This window comes from Arvicanthis niloticus, chromosome 22, assembly GCF_011762505.2.
Source record: "Arvicanthis niloticus isolate mArvNil1 chromosome 22, mArvNil1.pat.X, whole genome shotgun sequence".
In the NCBI taxonomy this organism is placed as follows: domain Eukaryota; kingdom Metazoa; phylum Chordata; class Mammalia; order Rodentia; family Muridae; genus Arvicanthis; species Arvicanthis niloticus.
In genome coordinates this window covers 782408-808092 of record NC_133429.1, presented here as the reverse complement: position 1 = coordinate 808092, position 25685 = coordinate 782408, and the positions used below count along the sequence as shown (strand labels likewise).

Sequence of the window (25685 nt, the reverse complement as noted above, 5' to 3'; positions counted from 1 at the left end):
AAGCAAGTTTTCCCACTGAGCCATCTTATTGGTGCTCATGTAAGATTAGCAGAACCGTTTTATCTTTAAAATATCGTCTTGTTTTAAAAATATATACAAATTGTATGTATTTTCATAACAACAACAACAACACCCCCACCAAACAACCATCTCTTCCTGTATAGATTCTTTTCCTAAAATAATCTGGATGTAGTAAGAAGTTTGTAATTTTGGTTTCTTTAAAAAACAGAAGTGTTAAGTGAATATGTTTTTGTATTAAATAAAAGTGTGGGATATGGGGCTGCTTCAGATTGTTCATAGAAGCTGTGTATGATTTGCCTCAGACTCTAACAGAAGTTTGATTTTTAGCAGCAGCAGATAATTTCTGGAATTGTGTGGTGTTTGGAATTCTGGGGACTTTTCAGGGTGTATCATGCTAGGGCTCTGAGAGGCAGTGGGGGGCTGGTTGGTGTTTGGTTGGTGTTGGTTGGTTGCAGTTTGTCACAGTTTGTTAAGTAGTCTTGCACAAAGACATGAGAAGGAGAAATCCTCATGGCAAAGATCAGGTTTGCCCTAAGGACTTTGACACCCGTGATCAGCAGGAAGTGGTCTACTGCTTCCTTTCCCCTTTATCCGTTTTTTCCTCTTGTGTTTGGTGTTAGAGGTTTGTAAGGGAAGAAAAATGGGGTGGAGGATGGTGGAGGAAATAAGAATCCCCAAGTAGCAGACATCAGCTACAATTGGTGCCTAAGTGGGGCCAGAATGGGAAACTTGATTTCAAATGCTGTAGAAAAAGTAGCAGGGGGCGAAGGAATGGATTTTTGTTTCAAGATAGCAGTAAAACATTTTGCCTGCTGTCACTGGGAAATTCCTTGGTCTGCTCCCAGAGGAAATTTTCTGTTTCTTTTCTTTTTTTTTTTTCCCCTACCTTTAATCTGTCAAAAAAAAAAAAAAAAAGGCCTGGGAGCATGACTGAGAGGTTGCATGACTGAGAGGTTGCATGACTGAGAAGTTGGAAAAATTGTAGGTAGGCACAAGGGACCTGAGTAACAAAAAAATGACAGAAATGTGAGGACAAATGGCTCTCTCTGCCCTTTTCTGAATGGGCTGCAGAATTGGCAGGGCTGCTGGAAAAATTGTGGGTGGACGTTGAAGCATATGGGAAGCAAGAAACACTGGAAGAGGGAGAACAACAAAAGCTCTGTCTGGGTGACTGTGCAGCAGGACAGGAGCTTCTCACCGGAGGGAAGAGGTGGTCAGGCCAGAGAAAAGCTGAAAAGCCAGAGCAGTCTGAGAAAATAGCCCATTTTGAGAGAAAGGGTTAATCTTTTTTTTCTTTTTAAAGATTTATTTATCATATTTATATGAGTACACTGTTGCTGTCTTCAGACACACCAGAAGAGGGCATCAGATCCCATTACAGATGGTTTGAGCCACTATGTGATTGCCGGGAATTGAACTCAGGACCTCTGGAAGAGCAGTCAGTGCTCTTAACTGCTGAGACATCTCTCCAGTCCCCGGAAGGGTTAATGTTGAACCAGTTGTGCCACCAGAGTGGGAGGAGGCATGGTGGTCGGTTACCTGATCATTGTTTTTCCCAGTATGCCTGCCAGTGTGTGCCGGCTAATGGGGTGGAACAAGGTCACAATGAGATAGGATGGTGACCTCTAAAAATGATAGATCTAGGGTGTTGTAAAGAGGCTGCAATTTCATACGGGTTGTCCTCACCTTATAGAAAGCAATTGTAAAAAACTGACCTCCCCAAGACTGGAAGGAATCGGTGACAGTTGCACCAGAGGCCAGTCCACAATTGCAATGGTTACTGTGGTAGAGGGAAGAAGCTGTAAACACTGAGCAGGCAAATGGAGGGGAAAGAGTATAGTCAGAGAGCAGTTGCTGGCTTCGGGGGGCAGTACTCTGATATACAGGAACAGAGTTAATTTGCCGAAGCTCCTACAGAACTGTGTTGATTAGCACTGTTAAGAGCTTGGGGCAAATTTGAGGACCCCAGGAAAAGGCTCACCTTGTTTACAAAGCTATATAAGCTCTGGTGAAGCCTTCACTGATTTTTTTTTTTTAACAAAGAATGTCAGCTGTGAACAAAACTGTATCAAACCCTGAAGACAAGTGTTTATAGAAACCTTGGCACATGGAAATGCAAATATTGAATATTAAAAAAAAAAACTTACTAGTCTATTAGCAGCAGGTGCAGCACCCAAGTATAAGTGGATAAAGGATATAACTGATTTTGTTCCAATGTGTACCAGGCTAATATCATAGGTCAAGGAATAGCTGGAGGTCTCTAATATCAAAAGGCCTTGTGGGTGAACTGTGGGAAATATTGTCATTTGCAAAGAAAGTGTAACCAAGGTACTCAAGATCTCAGATCTCAAGATGTCTGGTGCATTAGTTGCAAGAAATAAGGTATTTGTGCAGGAAAAGTGAATGAGGTATCTCTCAGGATAATGACTTCTGGGGTTGTGCGGGCGATGTGGCAAGGGTGGCCCTTGGACCATTGAAGTGTTAGTCCAGTCAGTCAGGGGAAGGCTTTGGGGATCTGACTTGTGGCTCCACAACAAAAAGTATGAGCTACTTGACTCTTGTTAGCCAGGAAATAGCAAGCAGGCAGAAGAATTTTTAACTAAGTATTGCAAATGTAATATGTGTGACTGCAGGCGGTGCTGCTCCAGGCCTGGCCATAGATAAACACCTTAGTCTACTTCCAAAACCTCAGTGTACCTTGATAGTAGGGATGATTTTGGAAAGGAGTGGATTGACTTTCCAAAGATTGTGCAGCCAAGGAATTATAGATGAAGATTTCAAAGGAGAAATTCAAATTATGGCCTATGTAAAAAAAAGATGCAGTTGAATGCAGGTGCTGGGGCTGCTCAGCTGCTGCTGTTTCCCTCCATCAAAGGCAAAGCCACTCCCATAGGAAAAAACAAGAGTTTGGAAGTATTGGACAGTGTGTGTTCTGGAAGCAGTTGTTAGTGATCAGAGGCTGGAAGTATTGGACAGTGTGTGTTCTGGAAGCAGTTATTAGGGATCAGAGCCTAGAATTAAAATAGCAGGTAAATGGTATTGAAGTAGGTGGTTTGGTGGGTACAGGAGCTGATGTAACTCTGATTTCACAAAGGTCTTGGAATTCACAGTGGCCACTTCAAAAGGGTTATACACAGTTTCTAGGAATTGGAAAATGATGTCAGAGAAAACAGCATGCCATGGGTTACATGTGTGGGAGCAGGAAGGTCAAGGCATTCTGTGGCTGACATAGTCCTAAATTTAGGGGGCAAGATTTACTACAACAGTGCTGAAATCAGATTAATATTCCCTCAATACTAGAGACCACTCATGATGAAATTAGGGATGAACTGGTAGATGCTCCTTGGGAAGATACTGATAGATGTTTTGAAAAAGAACTCCAGGCTGTGCCAGTTGTCCAAACATAGGACATCACAGTGATGGGGTTTCTAGTTTTATACGGGAGGGACACTGTTGTAGCACCAGCAGCCCTACCCTTAAGATGGTTGACTAACAACCATTCTGCTTATGTTGTTCTGCGTATGTTGTAGGATTATTTCCAGAAGTAGAAATTGCTTTAATTTCATCTTCACTTCCTGTTAGGCTACCATTACAAATGGAACTACAGAATCTGATTAAAGCCCGCCCAAATCCTTTGTTACCCATCCTCAGACACAGTTCTTGGTGTCACTGCAGCAAGGAGTAAGTCAGTGGATGCATTGATCTATCCTATTTCTCCCCACTAATGCTCACAGGCGTCATATGTCACATCCCAGTCGGGCAATGTGATAGCTGTGCATGAGCACCCGATTTGTGTTCCCTGCTGTCATACTCAAGTAGCCGTAGTTAGTCACAGAGGTAAAAGTACTAATGAATTATGGCAGCTGGATGTCATTCTCTTTGCTCTTGTGCCACAAATGCCATCTGTGTACATTTTCCTTGATACTTTTTTTTTTTTTAAAAATATTTCTGGGTTTTTTCTCAGTCCTCAGAGAATGGTTCTGCTGTATGTTCTCTTATACAAACTTTGGGTCTCACGGGCTTGCCTACTTCTATCAAAACTGACAATGAACCAGCCTCTACTAGTAAACAGTTTAAGAAGCTCTTTAAGGAGTGGGATACCAGTCCCATTACAGACATTCCTTATCTTCACAGCCAGAGTTCACACTTTTGAAAGGCTGGAGTCTTTCCACTTCATCTATTTGTTCATGTGTCTTTATGCAGGACATCACACTGTAGACTAAACTGGCCTGAATTCACAATATACCTCTGACTGTGCTGGAACTCATGGAATCCTCCTGCCTCAGCATTCTAAGTGTTGAGATTGCAGGAGTAAGCCATGGTGCTCTGTTTCCATTTCCCTAAAAGCAACAGGACTAATAGCCTGAGGGAGGACCACTTTTAGGTGTTAGAATTTATGTACTTCCAAAGGAGACCCCAAAATGTCAGTGACAAATTTGTTATGAACCCCTACTTGTCCAAGTGTAGAATAATAACAGTGTGTGTGGACAGGGAGGTGTGCAGAGAGGCAGCGAGTCTAATGTCTGGGAGCAGCCAGGGCTGTGCTTTAGGCTCATCTGTAGATTGCACTAACTAAATGTTATAAAATTTGCTCTGGCCGTCATCACTGGAAACCCTAACTAAGAAACCATTACTCCCCATCTGATATGTTTTTAAGATTTACTTATTCATTTAATATATATGAGTACACTGTAGCTGTCATCAGACGCACCAGAAGAGGACATCGGATCCCATTACAGATGGTTGTGAGCCACCATGTGGTTGCTGGGAATTGAACTCAGGACCTCTGGAAGAGCAGTCAGCGCTCTTAACCGCTCAGCCATCTCTCCAGACCCCATCTGATATTTTATGAGTGGACATGTCATCTACATTACAACCTCTACCCACCCAGGAGGACAAGCTCATGGGGGGGGGGGACGGGCATAACCAGTGTGCGACACTGGGTGAGGGCTGGAATGGTGCAGGGGTGACATCTGTTTGTGTGCTTATGCTTCAGAAGGACACTGAGCTCTTTCAAAGTCATTGTTTCCTCTGAGCCTGACCAGGATCTTAATGGGCCAGAAGCATTTTCCTGTGATGAACACAGTTGCTTTTGGTTTATTTATGACTTAAGTGGTCCTTTCCTAATTATTTGCCTGCCCCGTGACAGGCAAATAATTATTTGCCTCCCTCCTTCCCTCCCTCCCTTCCTTCTGTCCCTCCATCCTTTCATTTATTTCGAGACAGGGTTTCTCTGGCTGGCTGTCCTGAAACTCGCTCTGTAGACCCGGCTGGCCTCAGGCTCACAGAGACACACCTGTCTTTGCCTCCTGAGTGATGGGATTAAAGGCGTGCACTACCAAAGCTGGGCGATGCTAAACTCTTCATTCTTTCGTCCTAGGTCATCACCCTGGAACCTTCCCTTTGGAGACCACAATTGTGTTTTTGGTCTCAGACCGGAAATCATTGATGCCCTGCCTCCACCTCCCAAAAGGTGCCATGAAAGGCCATTGCCACCACAGAAGGCTGGGAATGTAGGAATATTTGGCCAACAGCGTGCAGCTGAGAGATGCGAGCACTCCTAAGTGCGCCTTATAGAAATTGCTGCTGCCTGGTGACTATCAATTAGGTGGCTTAAATTTGACGTGAATGGGCTGGGCGTCATTTCAGCTGTGAGGAGGGGCACCACACAGTGCACACAGAGTAACGATCTGTGTACTAGACACCCTATGCCTACCCGAGGAAGTGCCTACTGTGTGCAGATGTAGTGCAGGGACAACTATGCAGTTCGGGCGCAAGTTCTACAGTCAAAGTCTGCAGGCCTGTGCCAGCAGGACAGTTGTGCGCCTGTGGTTAAGCAGCCCAGGGCTGTGAACAGCAATGCTGGGTCTCCGCAACCCACTGTAGCTGAGGGAGTGGCTCCTGTCACTCAGGCCTCACTAGCCATTCAGGGCTCGGAACCGAATGCCAGTTAGAATGAAGGCGGGTACTTCCGGTCCGCTAAGCTGCAGGCTCCGCAGTTTCTGAGGGAGGGTTTGGTGGTTCCGGGTTCCGTGCTGAGACCATTTGCTGGTTGCCGTGAGGAGAGCGGGCGAGCTGGGACTCGGCGCCATGGTGAGCGGGGCGCCGTCCCCACGCGGGGAGGATCCGCGGGAGCCCGTGTGGCGTTGTCCCGGGGTGCGGGACCCGGCGGCGAGACGCGGCGCCCGGTGCGATTCCGTTCGTTCACCTGAGGTTACTGAGGGTCCCTGCACCTCCTAGGCGGAAGCGGGACCTCTTCACGACACAGTTTCCCTGGCTGCGCCTGCGCACAGCCTGGGAAGTTGCTTGGAAACTGTTCACGTCATTCTCTGCGGGCGCATGCGCGGCTCTCATCTTCAGGGAGACAGTCGCTGACTGGCAGAGTCTGGTTTCCCTTCGTCTTCTATAAGTTCTGCACTTGGCACTTGGGTTCAGGTGCAGGATCCGTCTGCAGTTAACTCTGCTCTGACGTAATAAAGTCTGTGTCATCAACACATTCGCATGTGGATGCCGCCGTGGTGCAGTCACGTGTGTTAGTGCCACAGACCCACTGTTTCCCGGCCTCAGGTGTCAGCACTGACGGGACGTTAACTGTGCGTGTGTTCTAAGTGTTCTCTCACGTTCTGCTGATTCTTTATTCCTTCTCAGACAGCGCAGTCTTTACTGCAGGTGAGGGGAAGTTCTGAAGTCAGATGGCGGCGCTGTGCGCTGTGTGTTCAGTCTGTGCTGCTCAGGTTCTCGTCCACGATGACCTTTGTCATCGGGTTCTGTCGTTCGCTGCAGGAATCGTTAGGCTCTTTAGTGGACATTTGTTGAATCTGTAGCGCAGATTCTGTACTGAAATAATACTGAGACTTCTTGTCTACGATCTCGCAACTTTTCTCCTTTGAGTTCTTTGATTCTTTTAATTAGAAAGTTACAGTTTTGGCTGCAGACATTTGTCATATTTCAGTGTTTTTCAGTATTTATTCATAGGGACATATAAGTGTCATGAGGGTCTGTATTTTTAATTTACTAACTTTATTTCATATGCATGAGTGTTTTGCTTCCATGTATGTGTTCATCAGTTTGGTGTTTGGTGCTCACAGAAAAATGAAGAGGACATCAGATGCTGTCTAACAGGATCCTTGGATAATTTTGCCACCACGTTAATGCTAGTAACCATTGATATTAGTGTGATGCATGTTATCGGTTGGATAAGGGGTACAACAATATCGGTTGTATTCCTTATCCACTTGTACATGGGTGGTACCCCTGTCTTTAATGGTCCATTGACTTTTTAAATATTCAGTATTTGCATTTCCATATGCCAAAGTTTCTGTTAACACCTCTCTTATTTCAGGGTCTGATACAGCTTTGTTCACAGCTGATATTCTTTGTAAAAAATGAGTCTCAACCAGCCAGTCCAGGTAGGGCTTTCAAAAAAATATATATATGACCAGGTCTCTTATGTTGACTCGTGTTGCCTTCAGCCTACTCTGTGGCTACACAGACCTTGCTGTCTTCCTAGTGAACATCCTCAACTCTTGGATTAGTTTGTAGCGCCACATAGTTCTAAAAAATATCTGAGACTCACTTAGTGGACTGTCCATATCAGTAATAGGAAAAGGATTTTTGAGTGGAGCCTGGCTTCTCCCTTGAGTGTCAGAAAAACCTCTGGGCATTGGAACAGTGTTGGGCCTGTTCTACAATATGAGTGTCTTTGAAGTTAGACTAAATCCGTCTTGTGTTATGGGATGACTGAGAGCTTGTCATGACCCGTGTTGACCTGAAATGGAGAATGTCCCAAGTAGATGGCAGATTCGAACATCTGGTCTGATGGTGGATGTGAACGTCTGGTCTGATGGTGGAGGTGAATGTCTGGTCTGATGGTGGATGTGAACTTCTAGTCTGTGGCTTTCATTAGGTGCTTATGGAACCTTTAGGAGGAGCCTCCTGTCTGGTGGAAGTTCATCTCTGGGGAGGCTTTCAGCATTTATTCCCTCACCATACTTGGTCTTCTTTGTCCGTCTTCTGGAGGTTCAGACTGAGTGGCCACCCCGTCTCCACCATCACAGACTGCAGCCCTGAGCAATTGCTCACTAAGCTGATTTTCTGGCCTTACATATTTTATTTTTATATTGCTGGCTGATGGATTTTTTGTTTGTTTGTTTGTTTTTTCGAGACAGGGTTTCTCTGTGTAGTCCTGGCTGGCCTTGAACTCAGAAATCTGCCTGCCTCTGCCTCCCAAGTGCTGGGATTTAAGGTGTGCGCCACCACTTCCTGGTTGAATTAATTTTTTAAAAGTGGGTGAAAGGTCAAGATTTTATTATTTTCATAACAACATCGCCTTAGAACTGGATCACTGGCCCTTTCTCTTCTTATCTCCTCCCAGTTCAAAATGCTTGCATCTCTTAATAGCCAGCATCCTCTTAGATCTGCACTTGAGTCTCAGCACAATCTTCTTTGTAGTTTTAGCGTTTTGAGGAAAACAGGCTTCGTCTACCCACCATAGCCACTGTTTCCTGTCATAGAGCCACTTTCCCTGGGCATACAAAGAATTCTTGCCCTTTTTGTACTGGGTCACCTTGTGGGGTTGGTGCTTCCCATGTTTCTTGCAGAATGTCTGGTGGGTCTCAGGAACGTTGACCATGTTTGCAGGAGCGCTATCAGCTCAGAAAGCAGAGTTAGGTTTTTGTACATGTCAAGCAGTTACTCTTGTGCTGAGTTTACTCACATCTTGGTTTTGGAACTTTGGCAGAGGGTATTGTTTTTCACGAGGATGCCATGCGTTCATGACATTAGTACTGAGTCTTCCGAATCATTGCATTGCAGTTTAATATTCTTGCTACCTTTGTGTATATCTTTGATTTTTAATAAATGTGCATGAGTATTTTGCATATATATATCAATATATGTATATATATGTATATGGATGTGTAATGTTTGTGCATCTGGAGTTCCCTGACATGAGAGGAGAGCATTGGATCCTCCTGATCTGGAGTTATGAATGACTCTGACGTGAGAGGAGAGCATTGGATCCTCCTGATCTGGAGTTATGAATGACTCTGACGTGAGAGGAGAGCATTGGATCCTCCTGATCTGGAGTTATGAATGGCTCTGACGTGAGAGGAGAGCATTGGATCCTCCTGATCTAGAGTTATGAATGGCTGGGAACTTCCAAGCAAGTGTTAGGATTTGACCCAGGTCCTCTGCAAAAGCAGCATGTGCTCCTAACTGCTGACCCACCTTTCTTCCTTATGGTTTTTAGTTTTGATTTTGGATCAATATTTATATGCCAATATTTCTTGTTCCTTTTGTTGTTGTTTGTTTTGAGGGTCTCATGAAGTAGCCCTGGGTGTCATGGAAATCACTACATAGATTAAGATGGCCTAGAAATTACAGACAGCCACTCCTCTCTGCCTCCTGAGGACTGGGATCAAAGGTGTACATCACCACATCCATCTTTTTCATCTTTTATCTTATTTTTATTTTTAGTTAATCATTCTATTTGTTTACATCTCAAAGGATAACCTACTCCCTGGTTACCTCTCCACCAAACCCCCATCCATGATAACCCACTTCCTGGTTACCTGTCCATTAACCCCCCTTCCACATTCCCCTCCCTGCCCCTTTGCCTGTATGAGTGTGTTCCCCCATCCACCCACACTTTCCCACCCTACCGCACCAGCATCCCCCTACCCTGTGGCATCAGACATATCCGGAACCAAGGGCCTCCCCTCCCATTGCTATCAGGCAAGGTCATCCTCTGCTCCATATGTGTCTGGAGCCATGGATACCTCCAGGTGCACGCCTTGGTTGGTGGTCTGGTCTCTGTGAGAACTGGGTGGTCAGGCCAGCCTATGTTGTTTTCCCAATGGGGTTGCAGTTCCCCTCTGCTCCTCCAGTTCTTCTGCCAGCTTCCCCACCAAGGTCCCTGTGCTTAGTATGATGGTTGGCTTCAAACATTCACATCTGTGTTGGTTACTTGCTGGCCAGACCTTCCAAGGAACTGCCACACTAGGTTTCTGTCAGCAAGTGACTCTTGACCACGGCAACAATGTTGGGTTTGGTGTCTGCAGACGTGATGGATCCCCAGGTGGGGTTGTCCCTGGTTGGCCTTCCCTTCAGTCTCTGTTCCATATTTTTGTCCATGTTCTTCCTTTGGACAGGAACATTTCTAGGTTTGAAATGGTGGGTGGCCCCATTGCTCCACCAGGGGCCGTGTCTATTTAATAGAGGCGATCTCAACAGGTTCTATCTCCCCCTTCTCTGTGCATTTTGGCTAAAGTCATCCCCATTGGGTCCTGGGAGCCTCAAGTTTCTCTGGTGTCTGGGACCCTCCAGTTCCTCATCCTCTGCTGCATATTTTTGTTTGACTTCCTGACCTTCTGTACCTCTCTCCCTTCTCCCTCCCTGGTCCCCTTCTTCCGCTTCCCACAATTGTCCTGTTCCCCCCTTCAATGCAGGACTGAAGCATCCACGCCCTGGTCTTCCTTCCCTCTAAGCTCCATATGATCTGTGGGTTGTATCATGGCTGTTGTGAGCTGTTGAGCTAATATCCACTTATCAGTGAGTGCATACCATGTGTCTTGTTTTGTGTCTGGGTTACCTCAGTCAGGATGATATTTTCTAGTTCCATTCATTTACCTGCGAATTTCATTAAGTTGTTGCTTCTAATTGCTGTGTAGTACTCCATTGTGTAAATGTACCATCTTTTCTGTGTCCATTCTTCTGTTGAGGGAAACCTGGGTTCTTTCCAGCTTCTGGCTATTATAAATAAGGCTGCTATAAACGTAGTGGAGCATGTGTCCTTGTTATATGTTGGAGCATCTTTTGGAGTGCTATAACTGAGTCCTCAGGTAATGCTATGTCCAATTTTCTGAGGAACCACCAGACTGATTTCCAAAGTGGCTTTACTAACTTACAGTCTCACCAGTAATGGAGGAGTGTCCCTCTTTCTCCACATCCTCACCAAAATCTGCTGTCACCTGCATTTTTGATCTTAGTCATTCTGATTGATGTGAGGTGGAATCTCAGGGTCATTTTGATTTGCATTTTTCTGGTGACAAAGAATGTTGAACATTTCTTTAAGTGCTTCTCAGCCATTTTTTGAGATTTTTTGGTTGAGAATTCACTATTTAGTTTTTTGGTTCTCTGGAGTCTACCTTCTTGAGTTCTTTGTATATATTGGATATTAGCCCTCTATCGGATGTAGGGTTGGTAAAGATCTTTTCCCAATTTGTGGGTTGCTGCTTTGTCCTATTGATGGCGTCCTTTGCTTTACAGAAGCTTTGCAATTTTATGAGTCCCATTTGTTGATTGTTGCTCTTAAAGCATAAGCCATTGGTGTTCTGTTCAGGAAGTTTCCCCCTGTGCCCAAGGTCTTCCCCACTTACTATTAGTTTCAGCATATCTGGTTTTATGTGAAGGTCCTTGATCCACTTGGATTTGAGCTTTGTACAAGGAGATAAAAATGGATCAATTTGTATTCTTCTACATGCTGACCTCCAGTTGAACCAGCAACATTTGTTGAAAATGCTGTCTTTTTTTCCACTGGATGATTTTAGCTCTTTTGTTAAAGATCAATTGACCGTAGGTGTGTCGGTTCATTTCTGGGTCTTCAGTTCTATCTCATTGATCTTCCTGCCGGTCTCTATACCAATACCATGCAGTTTTTTTTTTTTTTTTTTTTTTTTTTTTTTTTTTTTGACTACTGCTCTTTAGTACAGCTTGATGTCAGGGATGGTGATTCCCCCAGAAGTTCTTTTATTGTTGAGAATATTTTTTGCTATCGTGGATTTTTTGTTATTCCAAATGAATTTGCAAATTGCTCTTTCTAACTCTATGAAGAATTGAGTTGGAATTTTTATGAGGATTTCATTGAATCTGTAGATTGCTTTTGGCAAGATGGCCATTTTTACTATGTTAATCTTGCTAATCCATGAGCATGAGAGATCTTTCCATCTTCTGAGATCTTCAATTTTTTTCTTCAGGGGACTGAAGTTCTTGTCATAAAGATCCTTTGCTTGCTTGGTTAGATTCACACTGAGGTATTTTGTATTACTTGTGACTATTGTGAAGGGTGTTGTTTTCTTAATTTCTTTCTTAGCCCTTTTGTCCTTTGAGTAGAGGAAGGCCATTGATTTGCTTGAGTTAATTTTTTATCCAGCCACTTTGCTGAAGTTGTTTATCAGGTGTAGGAGCTCTCTGGTAGAATTTTTGGGGTAGCTTATGTATACTATCATATCATCTGCAAAAAGTGATATTTTGACTTTCTGTCTTTCCAATCTCTTTGACCTCCTTTTGTTGTCTAATTGCTCTGGCTAGGACTTCCAGTACTATATTGAATAGGTAGGGAGAGAGTGGGAAGCCTTGTCTTGTCCCTGATTTTAATGGGATTGCTTTGAGTTTCTCTCCATTTAGTTTGATGTTACAGCAAGCTACTGGCTTGCTATATATTGCTTTTATTATATTTAGGTATGGGCCTTGAATTTCTGATCTCTCCCATACTTTTAACATGAATGGGTATTGTATTTTGTCAATAGCTTTTTTTGAATCTAATGAAATGATCATGTGGTTTTTTTTGAGTTTGTTAATATAGTGGCTTACATTGGTGGATTTCTGAATATGGAACCATCACTGCATCCCTGTAGGATGAAGCCTACTTGATCATGATGGATGATTGTTTTGATGTGTTCTTGGATTTGATTTGCGAGAAATTTATTGAGTACTTTTGCATCGATGTTCATAAGGGAAACTGTTCAGAAGTTCTCCTTCTTTTGTTAGGTCTCTTTGTGGTCTAGGTATCAGTGTAACTGTGGCTTCATAGAATTGGGTAATGTTCCTTCTGTTTCTATTTTGTGGAATAGTTTGAAGAGAATTAGTGTTAAGTCTTCCTTGAGGGTCTGATAGAATTCTGCACTAAAACTATCTGGCCCTGGGCTTGCTGCTTTTTGTTTGTTTGTTTGTTTGTTTGTTTTGTTGAGAGACTAATGAGTGCTTCTATTTCCTTGGGAGTTTTAGATGGTTTATTTGATCCTGATTTAACTTTGGTACCTGGTATCTGTGTAGAAAATCATCCATTTCATCCAGGTTTTTTAGTTTTTTTTTTTTTTTGAGTATAGACTTTTGTAGGATCTGATGTTTTTTTTTTTTTTTTGAGTTTCTTCAGTTTCTGTTGTTTTTCTCCCTTTTTATTTCTGATTTTATAAATTTGGGTACTGTCTCTGTGCCCTCTAAGGGCTAAGGGTTTATCTATGTTGTTAATTTTTTCCAAGAACCATCTCCTGGTTTTATTGGTTCTTTTTATACTTCTTTTTGTTTCTACTTGGTTGACTTCAGCCCTGAGTTTAATTATTTCCTGCAGTCTTCTCCTCTTGTGTGTATTTGCTTCTTTTTTCCTAGAGCTTTCAGATGAGCTGTTAAGCTGTGTTGTGGGAGATACTTAAATGGTGACACTCAATCTTGCTTGATTTTTATCAGCTGCCATCTTTCCAACTAGCCTAGGCCTGAGGCCACGAGCTGCAGAGGCCACTAGGCTCAGGTTGTCAGAGACACTGGCCTTGCCACCCATTAGACGCCAGTGTGAGAGATGGCTCTGCCAATCTTCCACGCTGTCTCCACAAGGCTGGGCTGAGCCCAGACCATCCTTCCATCTAAGCAGTACTCGGTAGAAAATGAGACTCTAATTCTTAATGATTAACCAAAGGCTTTATATGTTTGGTAATGCTCAATAACAATTGGAAGTGTTAACCAATTAACTTACCTAGATATAAATTGTTACCCAGGACTGCTCTTGGTCCAAGTGTGGTTCTCTATCCTCCTACATCTCTGCCTCCCTCTGCTCCTCCCCTCCTCCTCTTCCTCTCCTTACTCCTCCTCTTCCTCTCCTTACTCCTTCTCTTCCTCTCCTTACTCCTTGCACCTTAGCGCCTCCCAACTTGCGGGAAAATTTTCCCTCTACAAAGCTGCTAGTGTATGCTCTCTCCAATTTTTTTATGGAGGCACTCAGAGCTATGAGTTTTCCTCTTAGCACTGCTTTTATTGTGTCCCATTAGTTTGGGTATATTGTGCCTTCATTTTCATTGAATTCTAAGAAGTCTTTAATTTCTTTATTTCCTCCCTGACTAAGTTATCATTGAATAGAGAGTTGTTCAGCTTCCATGTGTGTATGGGCTTTCTGTTGGTTTTTGTTGCTATTGAATACCAGCCTTAGCCTGTGGTGGTCTGATAGAATGCCAGGGATTAATTCAATGTTTTTGTATTTGTTGAGGTTTGTTTTGTGTCTGAGTATATGGTCAATTTTTGAGAAGGTACCAGGACATGCTGAGAGAATGTATATTCCTTTGTTTTAGGGTGAAATGTTCTGTAGACATCTGTTAAATCCATTTGGTTTATAACTTCTTTTAATTTCAATGTGTCTCTGTTTAGTTTCTCTTTCCATGATCTGTCCATTGGTGAGAGTGGGGTGTTGAAGTCTCCCACTATTACTGTGTGAGGTTCAATGTGTACTTTGCACTTTAGTAACGTTTCTTTGACACATGTGGGTGCCCTTGCATTTGGGGCACAGATGTTCAGAATTCAGAGTTCATCCTGGTAGATTTTTCTTTGATAAGTATGTGGTGACCTTCTCCATCTTTTTGATAACTTTTGGTTGAAAGTCTATTTTGTTGGATATTAGAATGGCTACTCCAGTTTGTTTCTTGGGAACATTCACTTGGAAAATTGTTTTTCATCCTTTTACTTTGAGGTAATGTCTGCCTTTGACTCTGAGGTGTGTTTCCTGTATGCAGCAAAATGCTGGATTCTGTTTATGTATCCAGTCCGTTAGCCTATATCTTTTTATTAGGGAATTGAGTCCATTGTTGTTGAGAGATATTAAGTACCAATGATTATTGTTTCCTGTTATTTTTGTTGTTAGAGGTGGAATTATGTTTGTGTGTGTTTCTCTTCTTTTGGGTTTGTTGTGAAAATATTAATTTCTTGCTTTTTCTTGGGTGTAATTTCCCTCATTATGTTGGACTTTTCCTTCTATTATCCTCTATAAGGCTGGATTAGTGGAAAGATATTGTTTAAAATTGGTTTTGTCTTGAAATATTTTGTTTTTCCATCTATGATAATTGTAAGTTTTGCTGGGAATAGTAGCCTGTGCTGCCATATTTTTCTTTTAGGGTCTGTATGACATCTGCTCAGGGTCTTCTGATTTTTATAGTCTCTGTTGAGAAGTCTGGTGTAATTCTGATATGTCTGCCTTTATATGTTACTTGACCTTTTCCCCTTACTGCTTTCAGTGGTCTTGTTCTGTGCATTTGGTGTTTTAGTTATTATGTAATAAGAGGAATTTCTTTTCTGGCCCCATCTGTTTGAATTTCTTTAGGCTTCTTGTATGTTTATAGGCATTTCTTTCCTTAGTTTATGACAGTTTTTTTTTTTTTTTTTCTATAATTTTGTTGAAGATGTATACTGGCCCTTTGCATTGGGAATTTTCACTTTCTTCTATTCCTATTATTCTCAGATTCAGTCTTTTTATTATGTCCTGGATTTCTTGAATGTTTTGAGATAGGAGCTTTTTGTATTTTCATTAACTATTGTATCAATGTCTTCTACTGTATCTTCTGCCACTGAGATTCTTTCTTCTATCCCTGTATTCTGTTAGTGATGCTTGCATTTGTAATTCCTGGTCTCTTTCCTAGGTTGTCTATCTCCAGAGTTGCCTCCATTTGTGATTTCTTTATTGTTTCTATTTCCATTTTTAGGTCTTGGATTGTTTGTTTAATTTCTTCACCTGTTTGATTATGTTTTTCTGTAATTCTTTAAGGGATTTATGTGTTCTTCTTCAAGGGCTTCTACTTGTTTACCTGTGTTCTCTTGTTTTTCTTTAAGGGTGTCATTTTTGTCCTTCTTAAAGTCCTCTATCATTTTCATGAAATGAGAGTTTCGATCTAAATCTTTCTTTAAAGATCTGTTGGGATAACCAGGACTTGCTGTGGTGGAAGAACTGGGTTCTGATGATGCCCTGGTTTCCTTTGGTTATATTCTTGTGCTTGCCTCTCACCATCTGATTATTTCTGGTGTTATCTGGCCTCCCAGTCTCTGACTGGCCTGTCCTTCCTGTGATCCTGTGGTCCTATGATCCTAGATATGTCAGAATACCTGGTGAGTCAAGCTGCAACTGGGATATGGGCACTATGGGATGGGGTCCAGTGCCAGGTCTCTGCTCCAGGCACAGGAGGGAAAGTGCATGGGTCTCTGGCTAGGCTGGGAATGCATCCCTGGGTCACAGGGGTCCTGGTACACCAGGTATTAGGGTGGGGTTTGGGGGTCTCTCCTGTGAACCTGGATAATTGAGCTGCAATTTGGGTGTCAGCTGTGTGGGATTGGGTCTAGTACTGGGTCTCTGCTTCATTTTCTTTTGAAGTTAGTACTTTTGATACACTTTGCTAAAGTATACTCTGTTGATCAGTTTTAGTGTCCCTCTGTTTTATGTTAGTAGTCATTTCTCCTTCAGTTGCCATATGGAGTTCAGTGGCCCAGAAATGAGAGGTGTGATCCTCCCTTTCTGTTGACTTGTGATGACTTGTGACTGCATTTGAATGTCTGTGATATGGAGTAAATGTGTGGAGCACCAGGATTATGTAAATACATTCTCAGTGAAATGTACACGTACAGTGCAATCAGTCTCACCATTTCTATTATGTCCTTATGTGGGATATTGTAGGCTGCGGTGAGCTATGAGGATGTGCATGTGAACTTCACTCAGGAAGAGTGGGCTTTGCTGGGACCTTCCCAGAAGAGTCTCTACAGAGATGTGATGCTGGAAACCTACTGGAATCTCACTGCTATCGGTAAGAATATTATTTTTTTTCAATTTCTAAACAAGAGGACAAGTGTTTCTTGTTTATTGGTACACTTCTGTGATTTCTATTGTGACAGAGGAAGAATGTGGTGAATAATCAGACATGATTCTCAACTTCATCAAAGATTCTGACTTAGCCGGGCAGTGGTGGCGCATGCCTTTAATTCCAGCACTTGGGAGGCAGAGGCAGGTGGATTTCTGAGTTCGAGGCCAGCCTGGTCTACAGAGTGAGTTCCAGGTCAGCTAGGGCTACACAGAGAAACCCTGTCTCAACAAAACAAAACAAAACAAAACAAAACCAGAAACAAAAATAAAGATTCTGACTTAAAATTTGCACAGTATCCAATAATATATCACAAATTTTCTGGTACTATATTTTAGGTTACAAATTGGAAGATCACAATGTTGAAGAATACTGTCAAAGTTATAGAAGACATAGAAGGTAAATTTCATGTGCAAGCTGATATAATTGCATCACTGAAGAAAATTTAATTTACCTTTAAGTTTTAAAGAAAGCAACAGTGTAAATATGTACAGCGTTATGTGTATTGATGATTAATAAATTCTCATAAGACCATGTACTTGAATTTCAGGTAGCTGTGTTTATAAGGCATTCTTCTTAGAAACAAGACAAGGAAATGGTATCTTAACACATGACACTGTTTTAGACCTAACCCTGAGAGAGCCACAGTATAGAAATGTCAGTCTGTTCAGTTTCATCTCATTCCCGTATCATAAAACGCATGCACATTGGTTAGGGGACCAGTGAATGTCTAAGACTTTATAAACTAATAGTCCATAGCAAAGCTAGTGTTTCTCTTATACTTTTAGTGACTTTCCAAAGTTCAGTGAGAAGAATAGTTTATGGGAGGCAAGAAGGTTGATGTTGTGGAGAAACCTTAATCCTTATAGCACATATCTATGGGCAACAAGAACTTAACTTGAGTGAATGTAGTGCGAAAACCTTTTATTTGTTATTTCTTCTTTAATAGGTATAACATCTGTCATTGTGGATACAAGCCTTGTGAACATAGGGAATTTGAAAAGAACCACTATATCTTTGCATGTAACAATTTTCTTCAAATATATGATAAAATCCAAACTGAAGAGAAGCTATATGAATGTAATCAGTGCAGTAAAGCCTTTGCAAATTTTCGTAGTCTTCGAAAACATGAAAAAAACCATACTAGAGAAAAACCCTATGAGTGTAGTCAATGCAGTAAAGCCTTTGTAAGTCGCAGTTCTCTTCAAATACATGAAAGAACTCATACAGGAGAGAAGCCCTATGAGTGTAATGAATGTGGTAAAGCATTTTCAACTCGCAGTCATCTTCAAATACACAAGAGAACTCATACTGGAGAAAAACCCTATGATTGCAGTGAATGTGGTAAAGCCTTTGCACGTAGCAGCAATCTTCAAATACACAAAAGAAGTCATACAGGAGAGAAACCCTATGATTGCAATGAATGTGGGAAAGCATTTGCATGTCGCAGTCATCTTCAAATACATAAAAGAACTCATACAGGAGAGAAACCTTATGATTGTGATGATTGTGGGAAAGCCTTTTCAACTCGCAGTCATCTTCAAATTCATAAAAGAAAGCACACTGGAGAGAAACCTTATGAATGCAATCAATGCGGTAAAGCCTTTATAGGTCGCAGTCATCTTCAAATACATAAAAGAGTGCATACTGGAGAGAAACCTTATGAGTGTAATCAATGTGGTAAAGCTTTTGCATATAACAGTGATCTTCACCGACATGAAATAATTCATACTGGAGAGAAACCCTATGGATGTAATCAATGTGGTAAAGCCTTTGCAAGTCGTAGTAGTCTTCGAAATCATGAGGAACGTCATACTCTTGAGAAACCGTATGAATGTACTCTATGTGGTAAAGCCTTTGCATATTGCAGTAATCTTTATATACATGAAAGATGTCATACGGGAGAGAAACCATATGTATGTAGTCAGTGTGGTAAAGCCTTTGCACGTCGCAGTCACCTTCATATACATGAAAGAATTCATGCTGGAGAGAAACCTTATGAGTGTAATCGATGTGGAAAAGCTTTTCTACTTCGCAGTAGTCTTCAAATACATGAAAGAACTCACACTGGAGAGAAACCTTATGTATGTAATCAATGTGGTAAAGCCTTTGCACGTCAGAGTCTTCTTCAAATACATGAAAGAAGTCATACTGGAGAGAAACCTTATGAGTGCAATCAATGTAGTAAAGCCTTTGTTTGTCGCAGTAGTCTTCAAATGCATGAAAGAACTCACACTGGAGAGAAACCTTATGTATGTAATCAATGTGGTAAAGCCTTTGCACGTCGCAGTCTTCTTCAGAAACACGAAAGAAGTCATAGGGGAGAGAAACCTTATGAATGTAATCAATGTGGTAAAGCCTTCGCAAGTCGTAGTAGTCTTCGAAATCATGGAAAACATCACACTATTGAGAAACCTAATGAATGTAATCAGTGTGTTAAAGTGTTTACATCTTTCCCGCCATCTTCAAATATATGAAACAAACCACACTGGAAAGAACTTCTGAGTGTAATCAATGTGGAAAATACTTTACAAGTCACAGTTATCTTCAAATACACAAAAGAAGTCACACTGGAGAGAAACTGTGTGAATGTACTCAGTGTGGTAAATACTGCATATTGGAGTACTTTTCATAATCACAGAACATGTCATACGAGAGAAATCCTACGAATGTAATCGATACAGTAAAGCTTTGGCACATCAGTGTAGTCTTCAAATGCATCAAAGAACTTATACTGGAGAGAAACCTTAAGATGTAAACAATAGGATAATACCTCTCCATCTTACGGTCTTCTTCAAAGGCATAAAAGAATTCCCCCAGGAGAGAAACACATGAACCTAATACATGCAGTGAGGGTTTCCACTACAAGTGTATCTTTTTCTACTGAGTCATCTCACTGGTGCTTATGTAAGATTAGTAGAAACATGTCATCCTTAAAATACCGTCTTCTTTTTAGATTGTATACAAATTGTCACCCAAATATAGAAGAACATAGAAAAACTTGAATAATAAAACATACTTTCAAATTAAAATGATAAATACTGCCATCCATTTTTATGGGTTATCTTATTTTATTCTGAGGAACAAATACTTGTTCTTAACACTTTATCAGAAACACAAATTAGTCCAGAGGATTTCCTTAGTGAGTGAAGGTAGCTGCAGTTAAGCCTGATGACTTGAGAGACCTACAATACTCATGCGAGTCTGTTCTCCTCTCTGCTTCCCATGTTCACTACTGTGTCTAATGTGTACCACTGTAGGTGAAGCTAGTGGTCTCCAATATCAGAATACCTGGTGAGTCTGTAGTGTAAGACAGTATAAACAAGCTGCTACGAAGGCCTCAGATATCAAAGTGTCTGGTGCATTAATTGTGAGAAATATTGTACTTTGTTCAGAAAACATTTGTTCAGGGTCAAAGCACCTCTAAGGGTAATGGTTTTTGTAAATATAAACCAGAGAAACAGCCCAGGCTTCCAGATGTGTGCAGACAATGTGGCAAGGGTTGACACTGGACCACTGAGTGTAGGTCCAGCAGAGATATCCAAGACAATTTTCTTCCCATTGAGAAATGGCTTTGAATGTCTGGTCCTAGGTCTTGCAGCTAAAAAAGTATGAGGTGTATGTCTCTTATAAGCCATAAAATAACAACCACGCAGAAAGCTCTCAGTTAATATTGCAGATCTAATGCATGCTCCTGCAAAGAGTGCTGCTCTAGATGAGGCCATATATAAACATCTTTTCTATCTTATATATAAATATCTATCCCCCAAAATTCAACGTTTCAAAATATCTACAGGGTTTATGGTCCTTTACCTGCTAGGACAGTAGGATGATTTAGAAAAGGAGTCGGTTGACTTTCCAGAGATTCATTGTACATCCAGGAATTATAGATGAAGATTTCAAAGAGGAAATTAAAATTATGGCCTATGTAAAAAAATAGATGCTTTTAAATGCAGGTGCTGGGACTGCTCAGCTGCTACTGTTTCTCTGTATCAAAGCCAAAACTACTCCAGTAGAAGAAACAGGAGGAGATGGAAGTACTGGAAAGCGTGTGTTCTGGCGAACAGCTGTTCATGATGAGAGGTCACACTCAAAGTAGCAGGTAGACGGTACTGAAGTAGGTTTGCTGGGCACAGGAGCAGGTGTAACGATTATTTCACAAAGGTCTTGGAAGTCAGAATGACTACTTCAAAAAGTTTATACATAGTTCCTGGGAATTGGGAAGTTATTAAAAATGACGTATGAGGTGGGTTAAATGTGTGGAACCAGAAGGTCAAATAGGAAAGTTAAGACCCTATATAGCTGACATACCCATACATTTATAGAAAAAGGATCTTTTACAATAGTGGGGTACTCAGTATAATATTCCTGTATTTCCAGAGACCACCCATGATGAACTTAGGGGTGAAAAGGTAGATGCTCCTGGGGAAGGTTTCTCAACGTATGTGTGTATATATATATGTGTGTGTGTGTGTGTGTGTGTGTACATATCTATCTATCTATCTATCTATCTATCTATCTATCTATATGTCTATCATAAATGACTATCATAAATCTATCATAAATGACTGTATCAGTTGTCCAAACACGTGTCACCAAATTTGTAAGCGAGTCCACTGCTGAGATTATGGCCCTGCCCTTAAAGTGGTTGGCTGACAAGGCTGTAGGAGTAAATCAGTGACTCTTAACTAAAGAAAAAGTTACATGCACTAGAGTAGCTGGTGCAGGAGCAGCTGGAGGTACAGCAGAGTCTCAGCAGCCCACGGAGTCCCCTGTGTTTGTTATAAAAAAGAAACCAGGAAAACGGAGGATGTTAACAGATTTAAGAACAGTGAATAGAATAATTCAACCAATGTATCCGTTACAGTCTTTATCTTCTTTATTACTTAAGCCATCGTCTATGATACTAATTGATTTAAGAGAGTGCTTTCTTATAATCCCCTTGCAAGAGCAAGATAGGGAAAGGTTTTGCTTTCATAGGGCTACTTACAATAATAGTGGTCCAGTAAAAAGGTGTCAGTGGACAGTTCTTCCATGAGGAATAGTCCAACTTCATGTCAATATTTTGTGCTACAGCTGTTAGAAGTAGTTTGTAAGCAGTTTCCTCCATTTATCACTTATCATTAAATGGATTTTTTTTTTTTTTTGCTAATTCTGATGCAGATACTTTAGAGAAAATGCTTAAGGAAGCATAAAGAATTCTGCTATGCCTGGGTTTACAGATTGCTCCTAAAAAATTACAGAGAGGAGATTCTATTAACTATTTGGGTTATGAAATAAGTCAACAGAAAATTCAACCACAAAAGTTACAAATCAGAAAGATCAGTCACAAATTCTTAATGATTTTCAAAAATTATTGGTTGATATTATTTGGCTATGGCCTACCATTGGATTAACTACTCAAGAGTTAATCCAATTTGTTTCAAATTAAGTAACTTAAAAAATTTGTTTAGTAATTTGTTTTATGTATTACAATATAATTGATTTAATTATATTAATTATACAATTATTTTGATATATTGGTATATTTGCTTATTAAATATACAATTAGTTAATTATATAATTAATATAATATATTGGACTTAAAACAGGCCAAGAAGATTCACAGCCAAGCAGAGAGTTAACTCTGGTAGAATGGAGACTACAAAATGTGTATGTAGATCACAAACTTGATTGTTTTTTGGTTCTTTTGTTTTCAACTCATTTTCCTACTGGGCTTCTCATGCAAAGTCCATATTGAAGGACTTTAGATGAGGATGTATGGAACATAGTCTGAAAGAGTAATGGAAAGGAAGATGAACATTCAATTCCTGGTTAGTTGACTATTAATTTGAACTGTTTTCAGAATACTTAAGAAAAATAAGTAGAATATTAAAATTGAATTCTTGAGTGAATCAAAGCTGGGTAATCAAACCTTAAAACTGGTTAAAGGGACAAACAGAAAGTAAAATAAAAGGAATTTTTTTTTTGTTCAAGCAAAAGCTTGAAAGTAAAAATTGTACCACCAGCTACTTCCCTGTCAACCCCCTAGCTCCTTTACTGTAGCTTCTTTTAGATTATCCATACTCCATTGCTCGAAAATCACCCTGAAGCATGGGGAAAGGACTTGATCACCAATCGGTCATGCTCTGCCCCACGTTGGGCGCCAAAAATGTCGGAACCATACTACCCCACGTTTGGGGGCCAAAATGTCGGGACCACTGTTTTAACCATATGGGTTCAAAATGTTGGGACCACTGTTTTGACCATATGGGTTCAATGTTGGAACCCATATGGCCAAAAGCCTTGGCGGCTAAATTGTTAGAGCCTGCACTGCCCCAAGCTGCTCCAGTGCGCAGGTCGGGGTTCAGCAAGAGAGAGAGAGTGAGGACGAACGCGAAGAATGGAGACCAGACAGAGTGTGATTCAATACCATTTATTCTTCAGTCTCTCTTCTTCTCTCCAAGTCCCTAGTTCCAGTCCCACGTTCCTACTTTCTAGTTCCTAGTACCAAGTCTGAGGTCTTAATCCTAGTGCCAGCTGTAATAAGTCTCAAGTCCTTATCCTTGTTCTAGTTGCTAGTCTCTTTCCCAGTTCCAAGTTTTATTCCAAGTTACCTTCTTCTGGCTGCCTCTCGCCTTTTATATGTCTCACTTCTAAGTCACACCTTTAAGTCTTATCTCTAAATCACACCTTGAAGTCACGCCTTTAAGTCTGACACCTTTAAGTCTCACACACCAAGGGAAGATCCTGTGTATATAAAACAAGATGTTATCAGAGTGTGCTCAGCTGTTGTAGGCTATTGTAAACAAATCTCTTGTCAGGGTATATGGCTCAAGATGGCTGCAAGGATGATAGCCGCCTTCTGTTGCCTCCTCACACCAATCTAATCTTATATTTCCACCATTTCTTGATGAAGACTCAAGAGAGCCTGTGTGTAAGTTAACTTTACAATGTAGGGAAGCCAGGGCACACAGGGAAGAGGGATTTGTTTAACTCTTTCGCTGTCTTATGTACATTGTATTTTAAGTAAATTTCAGCAAAATCAAAATATTTAATTCCTAATTATGCACTAGCCAATCTATTAAAAACTCCGAATAGAATTATCTCAAGAGGCAAGGGAAAAGCTACAGGTATTGAATTCAGACCAAAAGAGGCATTTCTGTATCACGTGGAGAATAAATTGCCTTTAACCTTACTTATTTTACCCACTAAAATGTCTCCTACAGATTATAACACAGACAATAAACCTTTGGAATGGATTCATTTATACCATAAGAGTCAGAAACCATTAACTGCTTTCCTTAGTCTTCATGCTTAATTAGCAAAGTGGATGACCTGGTGCCAACAATTCTATGGGTGTGATATGTTACCCCATATGTTACTGATATGCTGCAGTATGTTACCCCTAACTAACAATGAGTTTTTAAGAGTGTTACACACTCTATGGATTTTCAAATTTTGTTTGGAGATTACCACAGAAGGATAGGAAATCCAGCTGGCAAGATGTGGGATTCCCTCATGTAAACTGTATTTGTTATTACAAAAGCTGTCCAAACTTCTCCCATTCCACAGGCAGATACTAAATTTATTGATGGCCAATCAAATGGTATAGGAGGGATTCATGTTCCAGATACTTTCTATTCATCGATATATTAGTACTTTGTTTTACTCAGCTCAACAATTGGACCTAGCTGATTTGATTCCTCTATTATGGCTAATTAATAAACCCTTAGAAATCATTTCAGAGTCTGCTCATGTTGTAGGATTATTTGCAGCAGTAGATACGCTTTGATTTCATCTTCCTGTTACCCTCCCATCACGATGGAACGACAACATCTGTTTAAAACCTGCCCACGTCCCTTGTTACTCATGTCCATGCACACTGTAAACGTCCCTTGTTACTCATGTCCATGCACTCTGTAAACATCCCTTGTTACTCATGTCCATGCACACTGTAAACGTCCCTTGTTACGCATGTCCATGCACACTGTAACCTCCCTGATTTTAATGCTGATGCTTTAACCTCACTGTTTTTGTTCTCTCCAACAGGAATGTCGACACCTACACACTAATGCTCATAGACTTCATGTGTCACATCCCCTTTAAAGAAACATGACAGTCATGCAGGAATAGCCAATTTGTGTTTCCTTACACTGTCATAGTCATGTGTTGGCATTAGTCACAGAGGTAAAAGTACTAATGAATTATGGCAGCTGGATGTCATTCTCTTTGCTCTTGTGCCACAAATGCCATCTGTGTACATTTTCCTTGATACTTTTTTTTTTTTTAAAAATATTTCTGGGTGGTTTCTCAGTCCTCAGAGAATGGTTCTGCTGTATGTTCTCTTATACAAACTTTGGGTCTCACGGGCTTGCCTACTTCTATCAAAACTGACAATGAACCAGCCTCTACTAGTAAACAGTTTAAGAAGCTCTTTAAGGAGTGGGATACCAGTCCCATTACAGACATTCCTTATCTTCACAGCCAGAGTTCACACTTTTGAAAGGCTGGAGTCTTTCCACTTCATCTATTTGTTCATGTGTCTTTATGCAGGACATCACACTGTAGACTAAACTGGCCTGAATTCACAATATACCTCTGACTGTGCTGGAACTCATGGAATCCTCCTGCCTCAGCATTCTAAGTGTTGAGACTGCATGAGTAAGCCATGGTGCTCTGTTTCCATTTCCCTAAAAGCAACAGGACTAATAGCCTGAGGGAGGACCACTTTTAGGTGTTATAATTTATGTACTTCCAAAGGAGACCCCAAAATGTCAGTGACAAATTTGTTATGAACCCCTA

The 25685-nt window shown here is 41.1% G+C and overlaps 2 protein-coding genes and 1 pseudogene across 2 annotated transcripts in view; 2 read left to right on the top strand and 1 right to left on the bottom strand.

Moving 5' to 3' along the window:
• Nucleotides 1-288, top strand: part of LOC143436467 (uncharacterized) — a 44922-nt gene extending 44634 nt beyond the window's left edge. The window contains 1 exon segment of the mRNA XM_076920854.1: nt 1-288. This exon segment is cut by the window's left edge and continues 277 nt beyond it. Within this exon segment, the coding sequence (XP_076776969.1) occupies nt 1-69 (69 nt within the window). The 3' untranslated portion in view covers nt 70-288.
• Nucleotides 289-6047: 5759 nt separating this feature from the next.
• Nucleotides 6048-19952, top strand: LOC143435763 (uncharacterized). The gene is given in 6 exon segments (XM_076919231.1): nt 6048-6209; nt 16721-16847; nt 17240-17300; nt 17851-19351; nt 19353-19393; nt 19395-19952. Coding segments are annotated over 5 exon segments (1779 nt in total). The 5' UTR covers nt 6048-6209; nt 16721-16813; the 3' UTR covers nt 19537-19952.
• LOC143436466 (large ribosomal subunit protein eL42-like) lies at nt 8363-8653 on the bottom strand (annotated as a pseudogene).
• Nucleotides 19953-25685: the final 5733 nt, after the last annotated feature.